Source organism: Bubalus kerabau, chromosome 11 (assembly GCF_029407905.1).
Source record: "Bubalus kerabau isolate K-KA32 ecotype Philippines breed swamp buffalo chromosome 11, PCC_UOA_SB_1v2, whole genome shotgun sequence".
NCBI lineage: Eukaryota > Metazoa > Chordata > Mammalia > Artiodactyla > Bovidae > Bubalus > Bubalus kerabau.
The window spans coordinates 15,108,127-15,129,454 of NC_073634.1; the positions used below are offsets into that span (position 1 = coordinate 15,108,127).

At 38.5% G+C, this 21,328-nt stretch overlaps 1 protein-coding gene across 5 annotated transcripts in view; it reads left to right on the forward strand.

The window, feature by feature from the left end:
• EXOC6B (exocyst complex component 6B) overlaps nucleotides 1-21,328 on the forward strand; it is a 721,589-nt gene that overhangs the window by 457,838 nt on the left and 242,423 nt on the right. For 3 of the 5 annotated variants that reach the window (XM_055539668.1, XM_055539669.1, XM_055539672.1), the window contains one exon: nucleotides 7,404-7,583. In XM_055539668.1, coding sequence (XP_055395643.1) covers nucleotides 7,404-7,583 — 180 coding nt within the window. Of the gene's footprint in view, nucleotides 1-7,403; nucleotides 7,584-12,622; nucleotides 12,836-15,250; nucleotides 15,370-21,328 lie in introns of those variants that run through there. The other 2 variants (XM_055539673.1, XM_055539671.1) reach the window with 2 other exon arrangements.

Genomic DNA, 21,328 nt, shown 5'->3' on the forward strand with positions numbered 1-21,328 from the left:
GAATATATATATGTGTGAGTTTGTGTAAACACACACACACATACTTGGCTGAATCACTTTACATAAGAAACTAATATAACACTGTAAATCAACTTTCTTTTTATTAAAGAAAAGAGCATAGATGACAAATGCTGCCAAGGATTTGGAGAAGAGGGAACCCTTGTATACTGTTGGTAGGAATGTAAGCTGATACAGCCACTGTGGAAAACAATATGGAAGTTTCTCAAAAAATTAAAAACAGAGCTACTGTATGATCCAGCAAGTCTACTTCTTGGTATCTTTTCAAAGGAATCAAAATCATTATCTTGAAGAGTTATGTATACTCTCAAGTTCATTATTACATTAATTAAAATAGTCAAGATTGGAAACAACCTAAGTGTCTAATGGATGAATGGCTAAATTACACACACACACACGCGCACACACCATACACACAATGGAATATTATTCAGCTATAAAATAGAAGGAAGTACTGCAAAAACATGGATGAACCTGGAAGGTATTATGCTAAGTGAAATAAATCAGATAAGGAGGGACAAAAACTTCATGGTGTCATTTATATGTAGAATCTGAAAATAAGTTGAACTCATAGAAATAGAGAATAGAAAAATTATTGCCAGGACTGTTGGGTGACAGAAGTAGAGATTGATAAAAGAATGTAAACTTTCAATTGTAAGATGGCTAGTTTGAGCACCTAGTGTATAACAATGTGACTGTAGTTGATTGCACTGTATTGTACTAATGGTAATTACTAAGAGAATAGGGGCTTCCCAGATGGTACTGCTGCTGCTGCTGCTGCTGCTAAGTCGCTTCAGTCTTGCCCGACTCTGTGCGACCCCATAGACAGAAGCCCACCAGATTCCCCTGTCCCTGGGATTCTCCAGGCAAGAACACTGGAGTGGGTTGCCATTTCCTTCTCCAATGCGTGAAAGTGAAAAGTGAAAGTGAAAAGTGAAAGTGAAGTCGCTCAGTCATGTCCCACTCTTCGCGACCTCATGGACTGCAGCCTACCAGGCTCCTCCATCCATGGGATTTTCCAGGCAAGAGTACTGGAGTGGGGTGCCATTGCCTTCTCCGCCAGATGGTGCTAGTGGTAAAGAACTCGCCTGCCAATGCAAGAGTCATGAGTCAAGAGTTAGATCCTTGGGTGGGGAATATCCCCTAGAGGAGGGCATGGCAACCCACCCCAGTATTCTTTGCCTGGAGAATCCCATGGACAGAGGAGCCTGGCGGGCTATGGTCCATAGGGTCACAAAGAGTCAGACATGACTGAAGTGACTTAGCGTGCACACATGCTATGAGAGTAGAACTAAAATGTTCTTACACAAAAAAAGTAAATATGTGAGGTGATGGATGTGTTAATTAACTTGATGTGGGGAATCTTTTTGCAGTGTGTCCGTATATTTAATCATTATGTAGTGCATTTTAAATATCTTGTAGCCTCTCAATTATATCCTAATTAAGCCAAAAAAATTCTATCTAATATTTAAGGGTAAAATTTCACCCCTTCTCTATAATATTTTCTAGGAAGCATAAGCAGAGGAAATACTACCTAACTCTTTGTAGGCATGCATGTGTGCTCAGTTGCTCAGTCATGTCCCACTTTTTATGACTGTAGCCTGCCAAGCTCCTCTGTCCATGGGATTATTCTGGTAGGAATACTGGAGTAGGTTGCTGTTTCCTTCTCCAGGAGATCTTTCCGACCCAGGGATCAGACCCACATCTCCTGCAGCTCCTGCATTGGCAGGTGGATTCTTTCCCACTGAGGCACCTGGGGAGCCCTAACTCATTGTATGAGTTCAGTATTATCCTAATACCAACCAGACATTGTATGAGAGGAAAACTACAGAACAGTAGTTCTCATGAACATTGATGTAAAATCCTCAACAAAATATTATTAAATTGAGTCCAATAATGTATCAGAATTATACATGACAGCCAAGTGGGATTTATTCTAGTTCTTCAAGGCTTATTCAGCATCAGAAATCAAGTAATGTATTCGTCACATCAATGGGCTGCATACAAAAGAACAATTAGATTAATAGAATCATATCAATAAATGTAGAAAATGTGCTGACAGAATCTAACAGCTATTCATGATAAAACATCTCAGCTAACTTTAATAGGGGCAGGGGAAAATTTCCTCAACTTGACAGAGTACATCTGCATGAGTCCTATAAATAACTTCATACCTGCTGATGAGAAGCTAGAAACTTTCCTGTTAAAATCATGGGAAAAAAGGCAGGGTTGTTCTTTCATGACACTCTTCTTCAATGCTCAGTAGACCTTGATATCAAAGATTTACAAATTGGGATGTTGCTGTTTAGTCACTGAGTCTGTCCAACTCTGCGACCCCATGGACTGTCACCCACCAGGCTCCTCTGTCTATGGATTTCCCAGGCAAGAATACTGGAATGGGTTGCCATTTCCTCCTCAGGGGATCTTCCCAAACCAGGGATCAAACCTGCGTCTCTTGCACTGGCAGGCAGGTTGTTTACTACTGAGCCACCAGGGAAGCCCCTTAAAGATTGGGAAGATAGAAATAAAGCTGATCTCAGTTACAAATGACATGATTGACAACGTAGAAACTATAAAAGGGTTAACAATAACAAAAAGACTACTGGAAGTAATAAAAGGTTCAGATTATAAAAGTGATATACAAAAGTCATTTGATCTTTGTATCAGTAATGAATAACGCATTTGTAATTGAAAATGCAATACTATTTAGATTAGCATTGAAGTAGGATAAAAATATGCATAAATCTAACAAAAGAAACAGTATCTATGTGAGGAAATCTTTAAAACTCTGATACAAAGTAGTCAAAAAAGTAAGATCTAAATAAATGGAGATATTTGATTTATAAATTTTCATGGATAAGTAGATTTAGTATTTTATGAATATATCAGTTGCTTTCAACTTAATCTAAAGATTCAGTCCCAGTCAAAATTCCAGCAAATATAATTTTGTGGATATTGGCAAATTGTATCTGAATTTTATATGGAAATGCAAAACACCTGGTACAGCCAACACAGTATTGACAGAGAAGAACAGTGTTCGAGAACTGACACTCCTTGACTTCAAGATTTACTCTAAAGCTACAGTGACAAGACAATGTGATAATGGTATAAAATAAACAAATAATTCAGTCAAGGGAACAGAATAGGTAGCCCAGAAATAGACTCGCACATATATATAATCAATTGATTGTTGACATGGAATAAACTCAGTTTAATGGAAAAATGAAAAGCTTTTCGATAAATGGTTTTGAAACAACTTGTCATCCACATGCAAAAGAAAAAGAAAGAAATCTAAACACAGATGTTACACTTCAAAATTGAGTTAAATTTTTAAGGATTTTTCTCCTGAAATTTTTAAAAAATTTAATTGCAGGATGATTTCTTTATAAAATGTGTTGTTTTCTGCTGTACAGCAATGTGAATCAGCTCTAAGTATACATATATATCACCTTTCTCTTGAAAAAAAAATTTCAGTTTGAATTAAACTCAAGAAATTTGAGTTAATTGACTTAAAGATTAACACAAAAGGGATCACAGACTTACAGGTAAAACACAACACAATACAACTCCTAGAAGATAATATAAAGGGAAATGTTGCTGACCTTGACTATGAAACTTTTAAGGTTCAGTTCAGTTCAGTCGCTCAGTCGTGTCCGACTCTGTGACCCCATGAATCGCAGGACACGAGGCCTCCCTGTCCATCACCAACTCCGGAGTTCACTCAGACTCACGTCCATCGGTGAGTTGGTGATGCCATCCAGCCATCTCATCCTCTGTTGTCCCCTTCTCCTCCTGCCCCCAATCCCTCCCAGCATCAGGGTCTTTTCCAATGAGTCACCTCTTTGCATGAAGTGGCCAAAGTATTGGAGTTTCAGCTTCAGCATCAGTCCTTCCAGTGAACACCCAGGACTGATCTCCTTTAGGATGGACTGGTTAGATCTCCTTGCAGTCCAAGGGACTCTCAAGAGTCTTCTCCAACACAATAGTTCAAAAGCATCAATTCTTCGGCACTCAGCTTTCTTCACAGTCCAACTCTCACATCCATACATGACCACTGGAAAAACCATAGCCTTGACTAGACGGACCTTTGTTGACAAAGTGATGTCTCTGCTTTTGAATATGCTATCTAGGTTGGTCATAACTTTCCTTCCAAGGAGTAATTGTCTTTTAATTTCATGGCTGCAATCACCATCTGCAGTGATTTTGGAGCCCCAAAAAAATAAAGTCTGAAACTGTTTCCACTGTTTCCCCATCTATTTGCCATGAAGTGATGGGACCAGATGCCATGATCTTAGTTTTCTGAATGTTGAGCTTTAAGCCAACTTTTCATTCTCCACTGAAACTTTTAAGGTGCAACAACCAAAACATGATCCATCAAAGAGAATACTAAGTTGGACTTCATTAAAATGAAAAACTTCTGCTGTAGAAAAGATACTATTAAGAAAATGAAAAGACAATCATAAAATATTTGTAAAAGGCTTATCTAATAAAGGACTTATATCTAAAATATAAAAAAAACTGGTAAAACTCAACAATAACAAAATTTAAAACTGGGTTTAATATGGGTTCACTCTAAAAATGGGCAAAAGATCTGAACAGATATCACACCAAAGCATGGAAAGGGTATTATAAATTAAAACAACAGTTAGATACCATTGTATAGTTCTTAAAATGACTAAAACTCAAAATAGTAACAACAATTGCTAGAGCAATAGCAACTTTCTCATTCATTGTTGGTGGTAATGCAAAGTTCAGTTCAGTTGCTCAGCCGTGTCCGACTCTTTGCAACCCCATGGACTACAGCACGCCAGGCTTCCCTGTCCATCACCAACTCCCAGAGCTTGCTCAGACTCATGTCCATTGAGTTGGTGATGCCATCCAACCATCTCATCCTCTGGTAATGCAAAATGGTAATGTTATTTGGAAGGCAGTTTGTCAGTTTCTTACAAGGCTAAACAGAAATAGTCTTCCTATGCAATTGATCAATCATGTTCCTTGGTAAGGGGTGAATTGAAGTCTTAATCCACACAAAAACTTACACATGAATGGCCACAGCAGCATTGCTAATAATTGCCTGCATTTTAAGACTACCAAGATGTCCTTCAGTAGATGAATGAGTAGACAAACTGTGATGCATCCTGACAATGGAATATTATTCAGTGATGAAAAGGAGTGAACTATCAAGCCACAGAAGACCTGGAGGAAAATTAACTGCACATTGCTAAGTGAATTAAGGCAATTTGAAAAGCTACATGCATGATTCTCAGTATAAGACACTCAAGAAAGTTAAAATTTTGGAGAAAAGTAAAATGATCAATTATTTCCAAGATTTGGGGGATAAGCAAGGTAGGGATAGTTAGAGCAGAGTAGATTTTTAGGGCAAGAAAACTCTTCCATATGATTCTGACTGTAATGGCGAATACATGGCATTACCCATTTGTAAGTACCCATGGGACTGTACAACATGAATAGTAAAACCTGGTGCAAACTATAGACTTTATTTAATAATAAAATATCGTTATTGGTTCATCTGTCGTAACAAATGTTCCGCACTCACTCACGGGTTTTTTAATTGGGGAAACAGTAGGAGGGAGACAGGGATGCAGCATCTGCGAATGCTCTGTGCTTTCTGCTCAAGTTTTCTTCAAGCCAGATTTTCTAGAAAATAATGCTTATTAAAAGAAAATTTAGTAAAATGGGAATTCAAGGATAACATTAGATTATCATACAAGCAAGTCAATAAGCAAGTAATCAGAGAAATGTTTTTGAAACTGTTCATATAAGTAAACATAGTCAGTGCCTATATTAGAGTATGTAAATACCTTGCAAAATTATGCAGGTATTAAAAAGGTGAAAATGGAGAAGAGGTTATGAGTTAGCATAAAATTTGTAGGTTAGAATTTATAGGACATAGTGACTGACTATGGAGGAATCAATGGAATCTAATATGTTGCTTAGATCTCTGCCTTGAACTGAAATGAACAGATGAAGAGTGGTTCAGTTCAGTCACTCAGTCGTGTCCGATTCTTTGCGACCCCCATGAACCGCAGCACGCCAGGCCTCCTTGTCCATCACCAACTCCCGGAGTCACCCAAACCCATGTCCATCGAGTCGGTGATACCATCCAACCATCTCATCCTCTGTCGTCCCCTTCTCCTCCTGCCCTCTATCTTTCTCAGCATCAGGGTCTTTTCCAATGAGTCAGCTCTTCGCATCATGTGGCCAAAGTACTGGAGTTTCAGCTTCAACATCAGTCCTACCAATGAACACTCAGAACTGATCTCCTTTAAGATGGACTGGTTGGATCTCTTTGCAGTCGGATTATAATTATTCTAGTCCTGAACTTGGAATAATATTTAAAGTTTCTGTTAACCATAATGCAGGAAACAATCAGTTATATGTGTCTTGAACAAGAATGGGTTTGGACAGAGATAGTGAATGAAAGGCATAGGAGGTGATGAAATCACTCAGCAAAAGTGAGAGGATTAGAGGCCAGAAAAGTAAAAGAAAAACTATGTCCTGAAAGCCAAAAAGGAACAGGGTTATAGCAGAGAATGTTTAACAGAGGATGGTCAAGTAAGATCAGCCTGAAAAATGAATATTAGATATGGTAGCCTGGCAAATTACCCTGGACCAATCCATGTTGATGGATTGTTAGCATTTCAGTTTAGACTGCTTTGTCCTAAACATGTTTTTCTTGGAGCCTTAGTCCCATGACACTTCTTAGCACTTTTTATATGCCACTGTACATCACAACTCTTTAAAATAGAGTTTCTCAAACTTACTTGATTTAGGAACATTTTTTGTTATTGTTTAAGTACTTTTCAGGACTATTGTTAATTAGTCCTGAAATTCTTAATTTTTGTAAATGTGTGCCCATTTTTGAAGAAACTTCATTATAAAGAATCCAGAAAGGTGGGATAGTAACTAGTGGAAACAAAGAGCATTAAATTTGGAACTTCAGGAAACCTACAATAAGGAAAGTGAAGAGACTAGCAATTTTAAGAGAGGTTGGTATTGTCAGGAGGGAGGTTCTTGGAATCCCAGAAGAGAAGAGAACAGGATCCTGAGAATGAGTATGGTTTTGATAGTTTTTATGATAGATAGTTGAGTATAGTTTGATGGATAAGAAAGAAAAAAGGATGCAGATAGCTGAGAGCAGTGAAGGCAGTTTCTTATTTGGTAAATCTAAATAATAGCTTGTTGTGCAGACATAAAATAGAAAAGATTCTACTGAGCTTTTGGAAAAAAGAAAAATTAATGGAGACTGTAATATTACTTGATATTCTCAATTATGTTACTTAGTTTGAGATGTTTCCAAGCAGAAATTTCTGGTTTGTTTGTAATGCAATTCTGAATGATTATTAAAATTTCATATTTCATAGGATGCCAGACATGCAGCTGAAGAAGAGATTTATACCAACTTAAACCAGAAGATTGACCAGTTTCTACAGCTGGCTGACTATGACTGGATGACAGGAGATTTGGGCAGCAAAGCTAGTGATTATCTAGTGGACCTCATTGCCTTTCTACGTAGCACCTTTGCTGTATTCACACACCTTCCTGTAAGTGACAATTGCTTTTATTTTCTCCGTCATATAGAAAAAAGATTTCTTAAAATCTAGGTTGGTGAAAGATGTTTGTTTCTGCTGTAACTAGCCAGGAAGCAATGGGTATAAAATCTCACATTATAATTATCCCTTAACAATATTTACAGACTTCTTCCATCTTATTCTAAGACCTCTTTTTTTCATTGACATTTGCATTTTGTTTATTCTGGAAATGATTCCTAATATTTTGTCTGCTTATATATCCCTACTAACTTCAAGGTAATTAGTACAACACATGATGGATGCCTTGGTGGAAGAAAAATAGAAAATTAGGAGTTAGAATTTCCGATATGTATCTTTTCATTCTATAATATTGATTTAATTTTTTTTAATATCCTCAAATTCTCTGGTAAAATTCTCCAAGATTTTTCTAAATTGTTTATCTTTTCTCTATTCGCTTAAGCATATGTATCACAGTCTTTTAAAAATTGAAGTATAATTTATTTGCAGTATTATAGTAGGAACTTCCTTGGTGGTCCAGAGATTAAGATTCCTTGCTCCCAATACAGGGGGCACGAGTTTGATCCCTCACTGAGGAACTAAAGATCCCACATTTCTCACAGCACACCCAGAAGAAAAGTTACATTATATTGGTTTCAAGTTTACAGGATAGTGTTTCAGTGTTTTTACAGATTATACTCTAAGATAATGGCTATAATTCCATGTGCTATATGGTATATCCTTGTTGCTTATCTGTTTGATACACAGTAGTTTGTGTCTCTTAATCCCTTTCTCCTGTCTTGCCCCTCCCTCTTTCCCTCTTGTTTATTGATTCCCTATTGTTTGTTTATCTCTGTTTTATTCATTTTCTCTCTAATCTTTATTATTTCCTTCCTTCTGATGACTTGACTTTGTTCATCTTTTTCTAATTTTTAAAACAGTGGTGGGTTAGGTACTTTATCCGAGGTTTTACTTATTTCTTGAGAAAGGCCTGCCCTGCTGTACACTTCCCTCTTAAGTACTGCCTTCTAAATGCCATAGATTTTTGGAGTTTTGTGTTTCCATTTTCCTTTATCACAACTGGTTTTCTGATTTCCTCTTTGATTTCCTATTCAATTAGTTGGTTTTTTAGTAGGATGTAGTTGTCTTCACATTTGTGCTTTTCCCATTTTTCTTCCTGTAATTGATTTCTAACTTTATACAGTTGTAATGATGGAAGATGCTTGATATAATATCTATCTCCTTAAATTTGTTCAGACTTATTTTGTGGCCTAGCATGTGATCTGACCTGGGGAATGTTTCGTCTGTACTTGAAAGGAATGTGTATTCAGGTACTTTTGGATGAAATGTCCTGTCAATAGCCTTTAACTGTTCAAGTGTGTTAGTTAAGACCACTGTTACATGATAAATTTTCTGTCTAGATGGTGTGTTCACTGATGTAAGTGAGGTGTTGTTGTTGCAGCCCTATGGGCTATAGTCTGCCAGGCTCCTCTGTCCGTGAGATTTCCAGGCAAGAATACTAGCGTGGGTTGCCATTTCCTTCTCCAGAGGATCTTCCAGACCCAGGGATCAAACTCATGTCTCCTGCATTTGCAGGCAGATTCTTTGCCACTGAGCCACAAGGGAAGCCCAAGTGAGATGTGAAGTCCTCTTTTGTTATGGTATTATTGTCAATTTCTCCCTTCGTGTCTGTAAATATTTAGGTACCCTTGGGTTGTGCATATTAATGCATATAATATCCTTGTCTTGTATCGATCCCCTTATCATGGAATAATACCCTTCTTGGTGTTTTGTTATAGCCTTTGTTTTAAAGTCTATTTCATCTGAAGCAAGTATTGTTACCTTGGGTTTCTTATTGTTTCTCTTTGCATGAAATACCATTTTCATTTCCTCACATTCTTCCTATATGTGTATTTTACTTTGAAGTGAATCTCTTAAGCAGCATGTAGAAGGGTCTTCTCTTTTCATTTAATCTGTCACCCTATATCTTTTGATTGGAGCATTTGTCCACTGATATTTAAAGCAATTATTGATAGGTATATAGTTACTGCCATTTTGTCGCTTGTTTTCTGATTGTTCTCCTAGTTCTTCTCTGTTCATTTTTTCTTCCCTTTGTATCTTCCCTTGTGGTTTTGTTGATTTTTCTTTAGTAGTATATACCAGAGAACTCTCAGACTGTTTTGAATTTTTACAATTTGCTCTTTTTTTTTTAACTGTTGAGATTGGGCGATTTCCTTTATTTTACCAGATCACTTACATGTTCCTCTGTATCAATTAGTTTGCTATTCATTTTTCCTAGTGTGTTTTTAATTTCAACTATTGAATTCCTCATTTATTATTGGGCCTTTTTAAATAGTTTCTAGTTTTTTCATTAAAATTATCACTGTGTAGATATAGTCTTTCCCCTAATTCAATTAACATTTTTTATAACCAGTGGTTTGAATTCTTTATCAGATGAATTATTTATTTATGTTTTATTATTTTTTCAGGTGTGTTTTCTTGTTCTTTCAATTGATAATGGTTCTTCTGCCATTACATTTTGCTTAACTTATCTGTTTCTATGAGTTTAGGTGAAACAGTTACCTGTTGTGATCTTGAAGGGGTGTTCTATGTGGCAGCAACCCGATGCGTGCCCTGTGCCTTTGGTGTGAGAGCTGCATTTGATGGGAAACAAGTCACAGTGATAGCTTTCCTCAGGTTGTGCTGATAGCATCAGCTTGGTAGAGAGTGGGGCTCCAGAGGGAGGAGCCAGGGTCTGTTCCGGGTGTGAAATGGGACTTGCCCTCTGCTCAGTGGGCATCAACATTCTATGGGGGTGGGGTCTGATTCCAAATTCCTGGAACAGAAGTCCTGAGGACCTGGCCTGGGCCAGCTCTTTCCCTTTAACTGTGTGTTTCCCATTTTTTCCACACTGGGAGCCTTACCTGAGTGGTGGGAACTGCTGAAGTAAGTTGGGTCCTTGGGGGCTCTTGGCTTGTGTTGATTACAGGCAGAGGCTTAAGCCCCTCTTATGTGCTGCCTGTATGGGATCCCACATTTGTTTCCCTTACTCTGCTCTGACTCAGCCACAGGTCCAAGTCCTCTTTGTCTCTCACAGCTGATCACTGCCCTCTGTCCCAGCTCCCCCTCTCTGTTCGGGAACCACATTATAGTGTTGTTGCCTATGTTGACTCTCAGTGTGTGTCAGGAGGTGAACTATGCTTGAGTGCTACCATCAGAGATCTGGGTTGCTTGTGATGTTCTGCTTGAGTAAGCATCAACAATGACCCCATCCCCCCACCCCTCAGGCTCCCCCAAAAGACCAGATTGCTTCTGCCTCCCAAGATCGAGTTTTCTCCCTGGTCATGACCACCCCAGATGTAATACCCTGCTGAGATGTGAATAGCCATGGTGCACTGGCTCAGCTTGGGCTGAGTCACACACTGAGGTGGTTGTGGGAAACCTGGCAGCCTCTCGAGCATACCCCTTTCCACCCTGTCTTGGGGTATGAATGTGTTCCTCATGAATGGAGTGCAGACTTCCCACTGCCCTCCTAGTAGTGCCAGTGGCCCTCAAACCAGCCAAGAAAGCTTATCTCTCCTGCATAGGACCCCAGACTTGGGCATCTAATTTATGGCTCTCACTGCTCACTCCCCTGGGCAGGTGTCCACCCGTATATTCTCCCTTTTACTCTGAGTCACCTCCCAGGAACACATCCTTCCTGATTACTTGTGTATTTTTCTTCCAACCTTTTTCATACTAGATGTCTTCTGTCAGTTTCCAGTTTGTTTTCAGTGAGAATTTTTAGACTTGTTGATGTATTTTTGGTATGTTCATGGGGGGATATGAGCTCCATGTCCTCTTAATCCACTATCTTGATCCTACTCCTCTGCAGTTGTTTTAAACATGTTTATTAATGCCTACATATAATTCACCTACATATTGGTTAGATTTGTTTCTGAGTTTTATTGTTGTTGTTGCTGTTCTCAGTCGTATGGTCCTATCTCTTCCTATCACTTTTTGGTATATGGTAGACATTGTTTTTTTTTGTTTTTTGTTTTTTCTTTTTTTTTTTTTAAATTTTATTTTATTTTTAAACTTTACATAATTGTATTAGTTTTGCCAAATATCAAAATGAATCCGCCACAGGTATACATGTGTTCCCCATCCTGAACCCTCCTCCCTCCTCCCTCCCCATTCCATCCCTCTGGGTCATCCCAGTGCACCAGCCCCAAGCATCCAGTATTGTGCATCGAACCTGGACTGGCAACTCGTTTCATACATGATATTTTACATGTTTCAATGCCATTCTCCCAAATCTTCCCACCCTCTCCCTCTCTCACAGAGTCCATAAGACTGTTCTATACATCAGTGTCTCTTTTGACATTGTTTATAAAATATGTTTTAATAGATGTTCCAGATAATATCTTCTGCCACCAGAATTGTTTCGTCCTTTCCCATACTAAGTAGTTAAAATGAGTGGGTGGTTTGTGGTTTGAACCTCATCACCTTAATCCAATTATGAACTGATCTGGGTTGAGCTTGGGTTGCAGTTGTATTGTACCTTTGGTTTACATTTGTTGCTAGGATGTGGTTCTTCAGAGCTTTTAATGAGAGCCTGGCACATTATTGTCTCTTCAGTACCAAGAGGACTGTGGAAATTTCCACTTTTCATATAAACTTAGCTCTTCAGCTTCCTGCTTTTTACAGTCTTAAAATTTGGCTAATATCTTGAGTAGGTGTCTTACCCAGATCAGCAATTGCTAACAGTAAAAACTGTGATTGGAGATTGTCGATATCAATTCATTAATCCCTCAAGAGCTTTCAAGTTGCCACCTGTGATTCTTATGAACACTCCCACTAGTGAGTTGTTTTTTCTGAAACATTGTGAAACTGCAGGAAAGCTTACTTTGCTTTTGAAAGGTTTTGGCTTAGACTGTTATTTTCCTCGGCTGTATAGCTTTAGAATTCAGAAAATGTCTTGAGGAGAAAACTGGCCCTGAGATCTCTAATTTTGGCACTTCAGCCCCATGGAAGCAACAAAAATTCAGTGATTCTTTTTTTTTTTCCACCAGGGCAGTTACTTTCTGCCTGGACCTAACCCAGATTCTCAGTCTGTTACTGCTCCTAGGTTTGTCAAATGCCTCCAGGGACAACTTGAGATCCTCAGCTCACCTTTAACAGGTCTGCCCTCTTTGCAATTTTATTCCCTTACGTTTTCATTACTTCCTTGCCTTCTGGTTTTCTCCAATTTTTTAAATTACCTTTCCTAATTTTTGGTGGAAGCACTAACCTATAAAAAACTAGGCCATTTTATCTATTTTATCTTGATACCAAAGTCAGAGAAAGTAGCCCAAAAGACAAAACTATAAATTAATCTCACAATTATAAATAAAAAACTTTAGCAAATCTATTCCAAAATGTTTCAAGAAAATAATTTAGCATTAGTATGTAGGATATACTCTAGAAATGCAGAGATAGTTTGATATTTAAAAATCTAATAATATAATTTATCATAATACTAGGTGAAGGAGATAAAGTATATGATCATCTTTATGTAATTCTAAAAAGATATTGTATAACATCCAGCCTGCTTTTCAAATTTTTTAAAAAGGTTTAAATACAAGAAATATTATATTTCAATAGCATGATAAAGAGCATCTATATGAAATTCAGCAGCCACCAAAGATTTAACAGTAGAACACTAGGAATATTTATTTGCATCAAAATCTGAAGAATAGTGAAGACATCTCACCATTACTTTAGATGTTCTATAAAATAAGGTAAAAGAGAAGTAAATTACAAATATTACAATGATCCATGTATCTTATCATTATCCTTATGTTAGTATTGTGTGGTTGAAAACTCTAGAAAATCAACTGAAAAATAATTAGGACCAATAAAACTTTTGATTACAGAGTACACTTAGAAAACAGGTCATCTTCTCTTACCTTTGCAAAACCTTCATGGAAAATATTGTCCTAAAAGTATCCTATTTGCCATTGATGCATATTATATAAGGTCTCTGTGAGTATATTTTAACAAGTCATATATAGCATCAGTGTGGAAAACATGTCACAGAATAATTTAAAAGATACTTTATTATGATCAGATATGTGCAGGGTTCTAGGATGAGAAAACAAGGATCGTGGCATCTGGTCTCATCACTTCATGGCAAATAGATGGGGAAGCAATGGAAACAGTGAGACACTTTATTTTCTTGGGCTCCAAAATCACTGCAGACAGTGACTGTAGCCATGAAATTAAAAGACACTTGCTCCATGGAAGAAAAGCTATGATGAACCTAGACAGCATATTAAAAAGCAGAGACATCATTTTGCCAACAAAAGGTCCATATAGTCAAAGCCATGGTTTTTCCAGTAGTCATGTGTGGATATGAGAGTTGGACCATAAAGAAGGCTGAGTGCTGAAGAAGTGATGCTTTCAAACTGTGGTGTTGGAAAAGACTTCTGAGAGTCCCTTGGACTGCGAGGAAATCAAACCTGTCAATCCTAAAGGAAATAAATGCTGAATATTCATTGGAAGGACTGATGCTGAAGCTGAAGCTCCAGTACTTTGGCCACCTATGCGAAGAGCCAACTCATTGAAAAGACCCTGATGCTGGGAAAGATTGAAGGCAGGAGGAGAAGGGGACGACAGAGGACGAGATGGCTGCATGGCATCACTGACTCAATGGACATGAGTTTAAGCAAACTCTTGCAGATGGTGAAGGACAGGGAAACATGGCATGCTGCAGTCCATGGGGTCGCAAAGAGTGGACACGACTGAGTGACAGAACAACAAGGATGAGAATAGTAGTTTTTCCAAAATTAATCTAACTGCAGTGAATCCGAAGTAAATTTGGTGGTGGGTTATCTTAACAAAATAATTCTACAGTTCATTCAGAGACAAAAATGGACAATACTTGGCAAAAAAAAATATGGAAAAGAAAATTAATGAGTGTAGTCCCTTCGAGTATAGAAATGTTATTATCAATGAAAATAATTAATATCCCTCCTATACAGGACTGGACTGATAGAATAAAGGAACAATTAAAGAAAATATCTATAAATATTTCAAAGAATATATGGGCTTCCCTGGAGGCTCAGACAGTAAATAGTCTGCCTGCAATGCGGGAGACCCGGGTTCGATTCCTGGGTCGGGAAGATCCCCTGGAGAGGGAAATGGCCATCCACTCCAGCACTCTTGCCTGGAGAATCCCATGGATGGAGGAGCCTGATAGGCTGCAGTCCATGGGGTCGCAAAGAGTTGGACATGACTGAGCGACTTCACTTTCTTACTATGTGATAAAAATGGCACTTAGCAATTGCTGTTACCAATGCTGTCTGCTCGTTGGGTAAAAAGAATATTAAGTCTATACCTCATATATCAAAATGAATTTTAGATCAAAGGCATGTTCATATTTTTAAAAAGAAAGAAACTATGGGAAAACCAATAAAAATATTAGCAAATATTTCTATAATCTGAAAGTGACTTACTATCATAAGGATGACACCAAAGACTGAAATCATTAAGGAAAAGGTTAATAATTTGACTACAGAAAATTATCTATAATGTTCCTAAAAGGTATTAGTTAGAAAATAGAATGTAAGATTATCAGTAAAAACATTTAAAGTAAATATTCCCAAAGGTTAATATCTATAATGTATAACAATATAACACATTCTTTCAATTTTAATCAGAGGAAGATACAACTTGAAGAAAAATTTGCAAAAGTTGTATTAAGGCAATCAGAAGAGGAGAAAAATCAAAGACTAATAATAACATGAATAAAGCATGTAATTCTAATAATGACATACAGGTATGTATGTGTGTGTGTATATATATATATATATATATATATATAAACATTGTGGGGTATTTTTGCCTATAAATTTGCCAAACATAAATAAGCAATGACAGCCTTCAGTATTTGTGATTAGTATTTCAGGAACTACGTATTCTGATACTTTGGTGGTAGGTGTTTAAATTGGTATAGTCTTCTTAGTACTTAATTTTTCAGTGTCTCTCATAAATGTTTTAAAGTTTGTGTACCTATTATGCTGAAATCCCATTTATAGAAATCTAACTTAATATACTTAATCTAACTTAATGTTCAAGCTGGTTTTAGAAAAGGCAGAGGAACCAGAGATCAAATTGCCAACATCTGCTAGATCATCGAAAAAGCAAGAGAATTCCAGAAAAACATCTATTTCTGCTTTCTTGACTATGCCAAAGCCTTTGACTGTGTGGATCACAATAAACTGTGGAAAATTCTGAAAGAGATGGGAATACCAGAGCACCTGACCTGCCTCTTGAGAAATTTGTATACAGGTCAGAAAGCAACAGTTAGAACTGGACATGGAACAACAGACTGGTTCCAAATAGGAAAAGGAGTACGTCAAGGCTGTATATTGTCACCCTGCTTATTTAACTTATATGCAGAGTACATCATGAGAAACACTGGGCTGGAAGAAACACAAGCTGGAATCAAGATTGCCAGGAGAAATCTCAATAACCTCAGATATGCAGATGACACCACCCTTATGGCAGAAAGTGAAGACAAACTAAAAAGCCTCTTGATGAAAGTGAAAGTGGAGAGTGAAAAAGTTGGCTTAAAACTCAACATTCAGAAAACGAAGATCATGGCATCTGGTCCCATCACTTCATGGGAAATAGATGGGGAAACAGTGGAAACAGTGCCTCTTGATGAAAGTGAAAGTGGAGAGTGAAAAAGTTGGCTTAAAACTCAACATTCAGAAAACGAAGATCATGGCATCTGGTCCCATCAGTTCATGGGAAATAGATGGGGAAACAGTGGAAACAGTGTAAGGCTTTATTTTTGGGGGCTCCAAAATCACTGCAGATGGTGATTGCAGCCATGAAATTAAAAGACACTTACTCCTTGGAAGAAAGTTATGACCAACCTAGATAGCATATTCAAAAGCAGAGACATTACTTTGCCAGCTAAGGTCCGTCTAGTCAAGGCTTTGATTTTTCCAGTAGTCATGTATGGATGTGAGAGTTGGACCGTGAAGAAGGCTGAGCACCGAAGAATTGATGCTTTTGAACTGTGGTGTTGGAGAAGACTCTTGAGAGTCCCTTGGACTGCAAGGAGATCCAACCAGTCCATTCTGAAGATCAGCCCTGGGATTTCTTTGGAAGGAATGATGCTAAAGCTGAAACTCCAGTACTTTGGCCACCTCATGCGAAGAGTTGACTCATTGGAAAAGAATCTGATGCTGGGAGAGATTGGGGGCAAGAGGAGAAGGGGACGACAGAGGATGAGATGGCTGGATGGCATCACTGACTCGATGGACGTGAGTCTGAGTGAACTCCGGGAGTTGGTGATGGACAGGGAGGCCTGGCGTGCTGCAATTCATGGGGTCGCAAAGAGTCAGACACGACTGAGCGACTGAACTGAACTGAACTGAACTTAATGAAATTTCCTTCATGACTTATAGCCTTGATGTGATGAAGTGATTTGTGTAACTCAGTGAAGCTATGAACCATGCCATGCAGGACCACCTAAGATGGATGGGTCATAGTGAAGAGTTCTGACAAATCGTGGTCCACTGGAGGAGGAAATAGCAATCCACTCCAGTATTCTTGCCTGGAAAACCCTATGAACAGTATGTAAAGGCAAAAAGATGACACTGGAAGGTGTTGGAAGGTCTCCAGTATGCTACTGGGGAAGAAAGAAAAGTGAAGGAAAGTGTTAGTTGCTCAGTCGTGTCTGACTCTTTGTGATCTCATGAACTGTAGCCCAGCAGGCTCCTCTGACCATGGAATTCTCCAGGCAAGAATACCAGAGTGGGTAGCCATTCCCTTCTCTAGGGTTTCTTCCCAACCAGGGATTGAACCCAGATCTTGTGCATTGCAGGTGGATTCTTTACTATCTAAGCCACCAGGAAATCCCTGGGGAAGAGCTGAGGGCAATTACTAATAGCTCCAGAAAGAATGAGGTGGCTGGGACAAAGCAGAAATGACATTCAGGTGTGGTTGTATCTGGTGGTGAAAGTAAAGTCTGATTCTGTAAGGAAAAATATTGCATAGGAACCTGGAATGTTAGGTCCCTTAATCAAGGTAAATGGCACATGGTCAAACAGGAGATGGCAAGATTGAACACTGACATCTTAGGAATCAGTGAATTATTAATCAAATGGACAAGAATGGGCAAATTTAATTCACATGACCATTATATCTACAACTGTGGGCAAGAATGCTTTAGAAGAAATGGAGAAGCCCTCAGTCAACTAAAGAGTCTGAAATGCAGTATTTGGGTGCAACTTCAAAAATTACAGAATGATCTTAGTTCATTTTCAAGGCAAACCAGTCAACATCTCAGTAATCCAAGTCTATGCTCCCACCACTGACACTTAAAAAGCTAATGTTGACCTGTTCTATAAAAACCTACAACACCTTGTAGAACTAACACCAAAAAGATGTCCTTTTTATCATAGGGGGTTGGAATGCAAATAGGAACTCAAGAGATACCTGGAATAACAGGCCAGTTTGGCCTTGGCATGCAAAATGAAGTGGGGCAAAGATTAGCAGAATGTTGTCAAAAGAACACATTGGTCATAGCAAACAGTGTTGTTCAACAGCCCAAAAAATGACTCTACACCTGGACATCACCAGATGGTCAATATTGAAATTAGATTGATTCTTTTCTTTGCAGCCAAATCTGGAGAAGCTCTATGCATGCTTATGTGCGTGCTAAGTTGCTTTAGTCGTGTCAGACTCTGTGCTACCCTATGGACTGTAACCTGTCAGGCTCCTCTGTCTCTGGAATTCCCAGGCAAGAATACTGGAGTGGGTTGCCATGCCCTCCTTAAGGGAATCTTTCAGACCCGAGGATTGAACCCTAGTCTCTTTCATCTCCTGTATTGACAGGCATGTTCTTTACCGCTAGTGACATGTGGGAAGCCCTGGAAAGGCTCTATACAGTCAGCAAAAACAAGAACTTCAGCTGACTGTTGTTCACATCATGAGCTTCTTGTTGCAAAATTCAGGCTTAAATTGAAGAAAGTAGGGAAAACCACTAACCATTCAGGTATCACCTAAATCAAATCCCTAATGATTGTACAATGGAGGTGATTAATAGGTTCAAGGGATTAGATTTGGTAGGCAGAGTGCCTGAGAAACTATGGATGGAGGTTCATAACATTGTAAAGGAGGCAGTGACCAAAGCTGTCCCACAGAAAAAGAGATGCAAGAAGGCAAAGTGGTTGTCCAAGGAGGCTTTGAAAATACCTAAGGAAAGAAGAGAAGCAAAAGGCAAGAGAGAAAGGGAAAGATATACCCAACTGAATGCAGAGTTCAAGAGAATAACAAGGAGAGATAAGAAGGCCTTCTTAAAGGAACAATGCAAAGGAATAGAGGAAAACAATATAATGGGAAAGACTAGAGATTTCTTCAAGGAAATTGGAGATATCAAGGAAGCTTTTCAGGCAAGAATGGGCATAATAAAGGACTGAAATGGTAAGGACCTAACAGAAACAGAAGAGATTAAGAAGAGATGGCAAGAATACACAAAAGAGCTATATAAAAAAGGTCTTAATGACTGGGATAACCACGATGGTGTGGTCACTCACCTAGAATCAGACATCCTGGAGTGTGAAGTCAACTGGGCCTTAGGAAGCGTTACTATGAACAAAGCTACCTGCAGTGATGGAATTCCAGCTGAGCAATTTAAAATCCTAAAAGATGATGCTGTTAAAGTGCTGCATTCAGTATGCCAGCAAATTTGGAAAATTCTGTGGTGGCCACAGGACTGGAAAAAGTCAGTTTTCATTCCAATCCCAAAGAAGAGCAATACCAAATAAAGTCCAAACTAGCATACAGTTACACTGATTTCACATGCTAGCAAAGTTATGCTGAAAATCCTTCAAGCTAGACTTCAGAAGTACATGAACTGAGAACTTCTGGATGTATAAGCTGTATTGTATAGCTGTATTATATAAAAGGCAGAGGAACCAAAGATCAAATTGCCAACATTTTCTGAATAATGGTAAAAGCAAGGGAATTCCAAGAAAACATCTACTTTTGCTTCATTGACTATGCAAAAGCCTTTGACTGTGTGGATTACAAAGAACTATGGAAAATTCTTAAAGAGATGGGTATACCAGACCACCTTACTTGCTTCCTGAGAACCCTGTATGCAGGTCAAAAAGCAACAGTTTGAACTGGACATGCAACAATGGATTGGTTTCAAAATTGGGAAAGTAGTATGACAAGGCTATATATTGTCAGCCTGCTTATTTAATTTATATACAGAGTACATCATGCAAAATGCCAGGCTGGATGAATCACCAGCTGGAATTGAGATTGCTGGGAGAAATATTAACAACCTGAGATGTATAAGACTCTGATGCTGGGAGGGACTGGGGGCAGGAGGAGAAGGGGATGACAGAGGATGAGATGGCTGGATGGCATCACCGACTCGATGGACGTGAGTTTGAGTGAACTCAGGGAGTTGGTGATGGACAGGGAGGCCTGGCGTGCTGCAATTCATGGGGTTGCAAAGAGTCGGACATGACTGAGCGGCTGGACTGAACTGAACTGAACTGAGATGTATAGATGATACCACTCTAATGGCCGAAATTGAGGAGGAACTAAGGAGCCTCTTGATAAAGGTGAGAGAGGAGAGTTAAAATGCTGGCTTAAAACTCAACATTCAAAAAACTAAGATCATGGTATCCGATCCCATCACTTCATAGCAAATAGAAGGGAAAAAAGTGGAAGCAATAGCAGATTTTATTTTCTTGGGCTCCAGAATCACTGTGGATGATGACAGCAGCCATGAAATTAAAAGACGCTTGCTCCTTGGAAGAAAAGCTATGACAAACCTAGACAGAATATTAAAAAGCAGAGATATCATTTTGCTGACAGAGGTAAGGTTTTTCCAACAAATTATATATAAATGTGAGAATTGGACTCTAAAGAAGGCTGAGTGCCAAAGAATTGATGTTTTCGAATTGTGGTGCTGGAGAAGACTCTTGAGAGTCCCTTGGACTGCAAGGGGAAAGAAATCAAGAATAAATATTCATTGCAAGGACTGATGCTGAAGCTGAAGCTCCAATACTTTGGCCATCTGATAAGATGAGCTGACTCATTGGAAAAGACCCTGATGCTGGGAAAGTTTGATGACAAAAGGAGAAGAGGGCAGCAGATGATGAGATGGTTAGATAGCATAAATGACTCAATGGACCTGAATTTGAGCAAACTCAGGGAGATAGTGGAGGACAGAGGAACCTGCAAGTTGTAGTCCATGGAGTCACAAAGAGTGAAAAACGACTTAGTGACTGAACGACAACAAAAAGAAAGTTAATGAAATCACCATGGATGTATTTTAAAATAAGATATAAATATGTTCACCATTGCATTACTTCCCTGGTGGCTCAGACGGTAAAGTGTCTGCCTACAATGCAGGAGACCTGGGTTGGGAAGATCTCCTAGAGAAGGAAAGGGCAACCCTCTCCAGTATTCTTGCCTGAAAAATCCCATGGACAGAGGAGCCTGGTGGTTTATAGTCCCTGGGGTTGCAAAGAGTTGGACACGACTGAGTGACTTCACTCACTTTGTATAGTAAAAAGTTGGAAATAAATTAAAAATCTAGTAACAGATGTACTAGCTAAATAAATTATTATATATTCATATAATGTGATATCAGTGATTCACTAAATTAATGTAAATGATATTTACTTATTTAAAAATATGTTATTTGTCTCTTAATTTGAAAATTGAGATTACTTTTCAAACTGGTTGGAGAGAAGGTG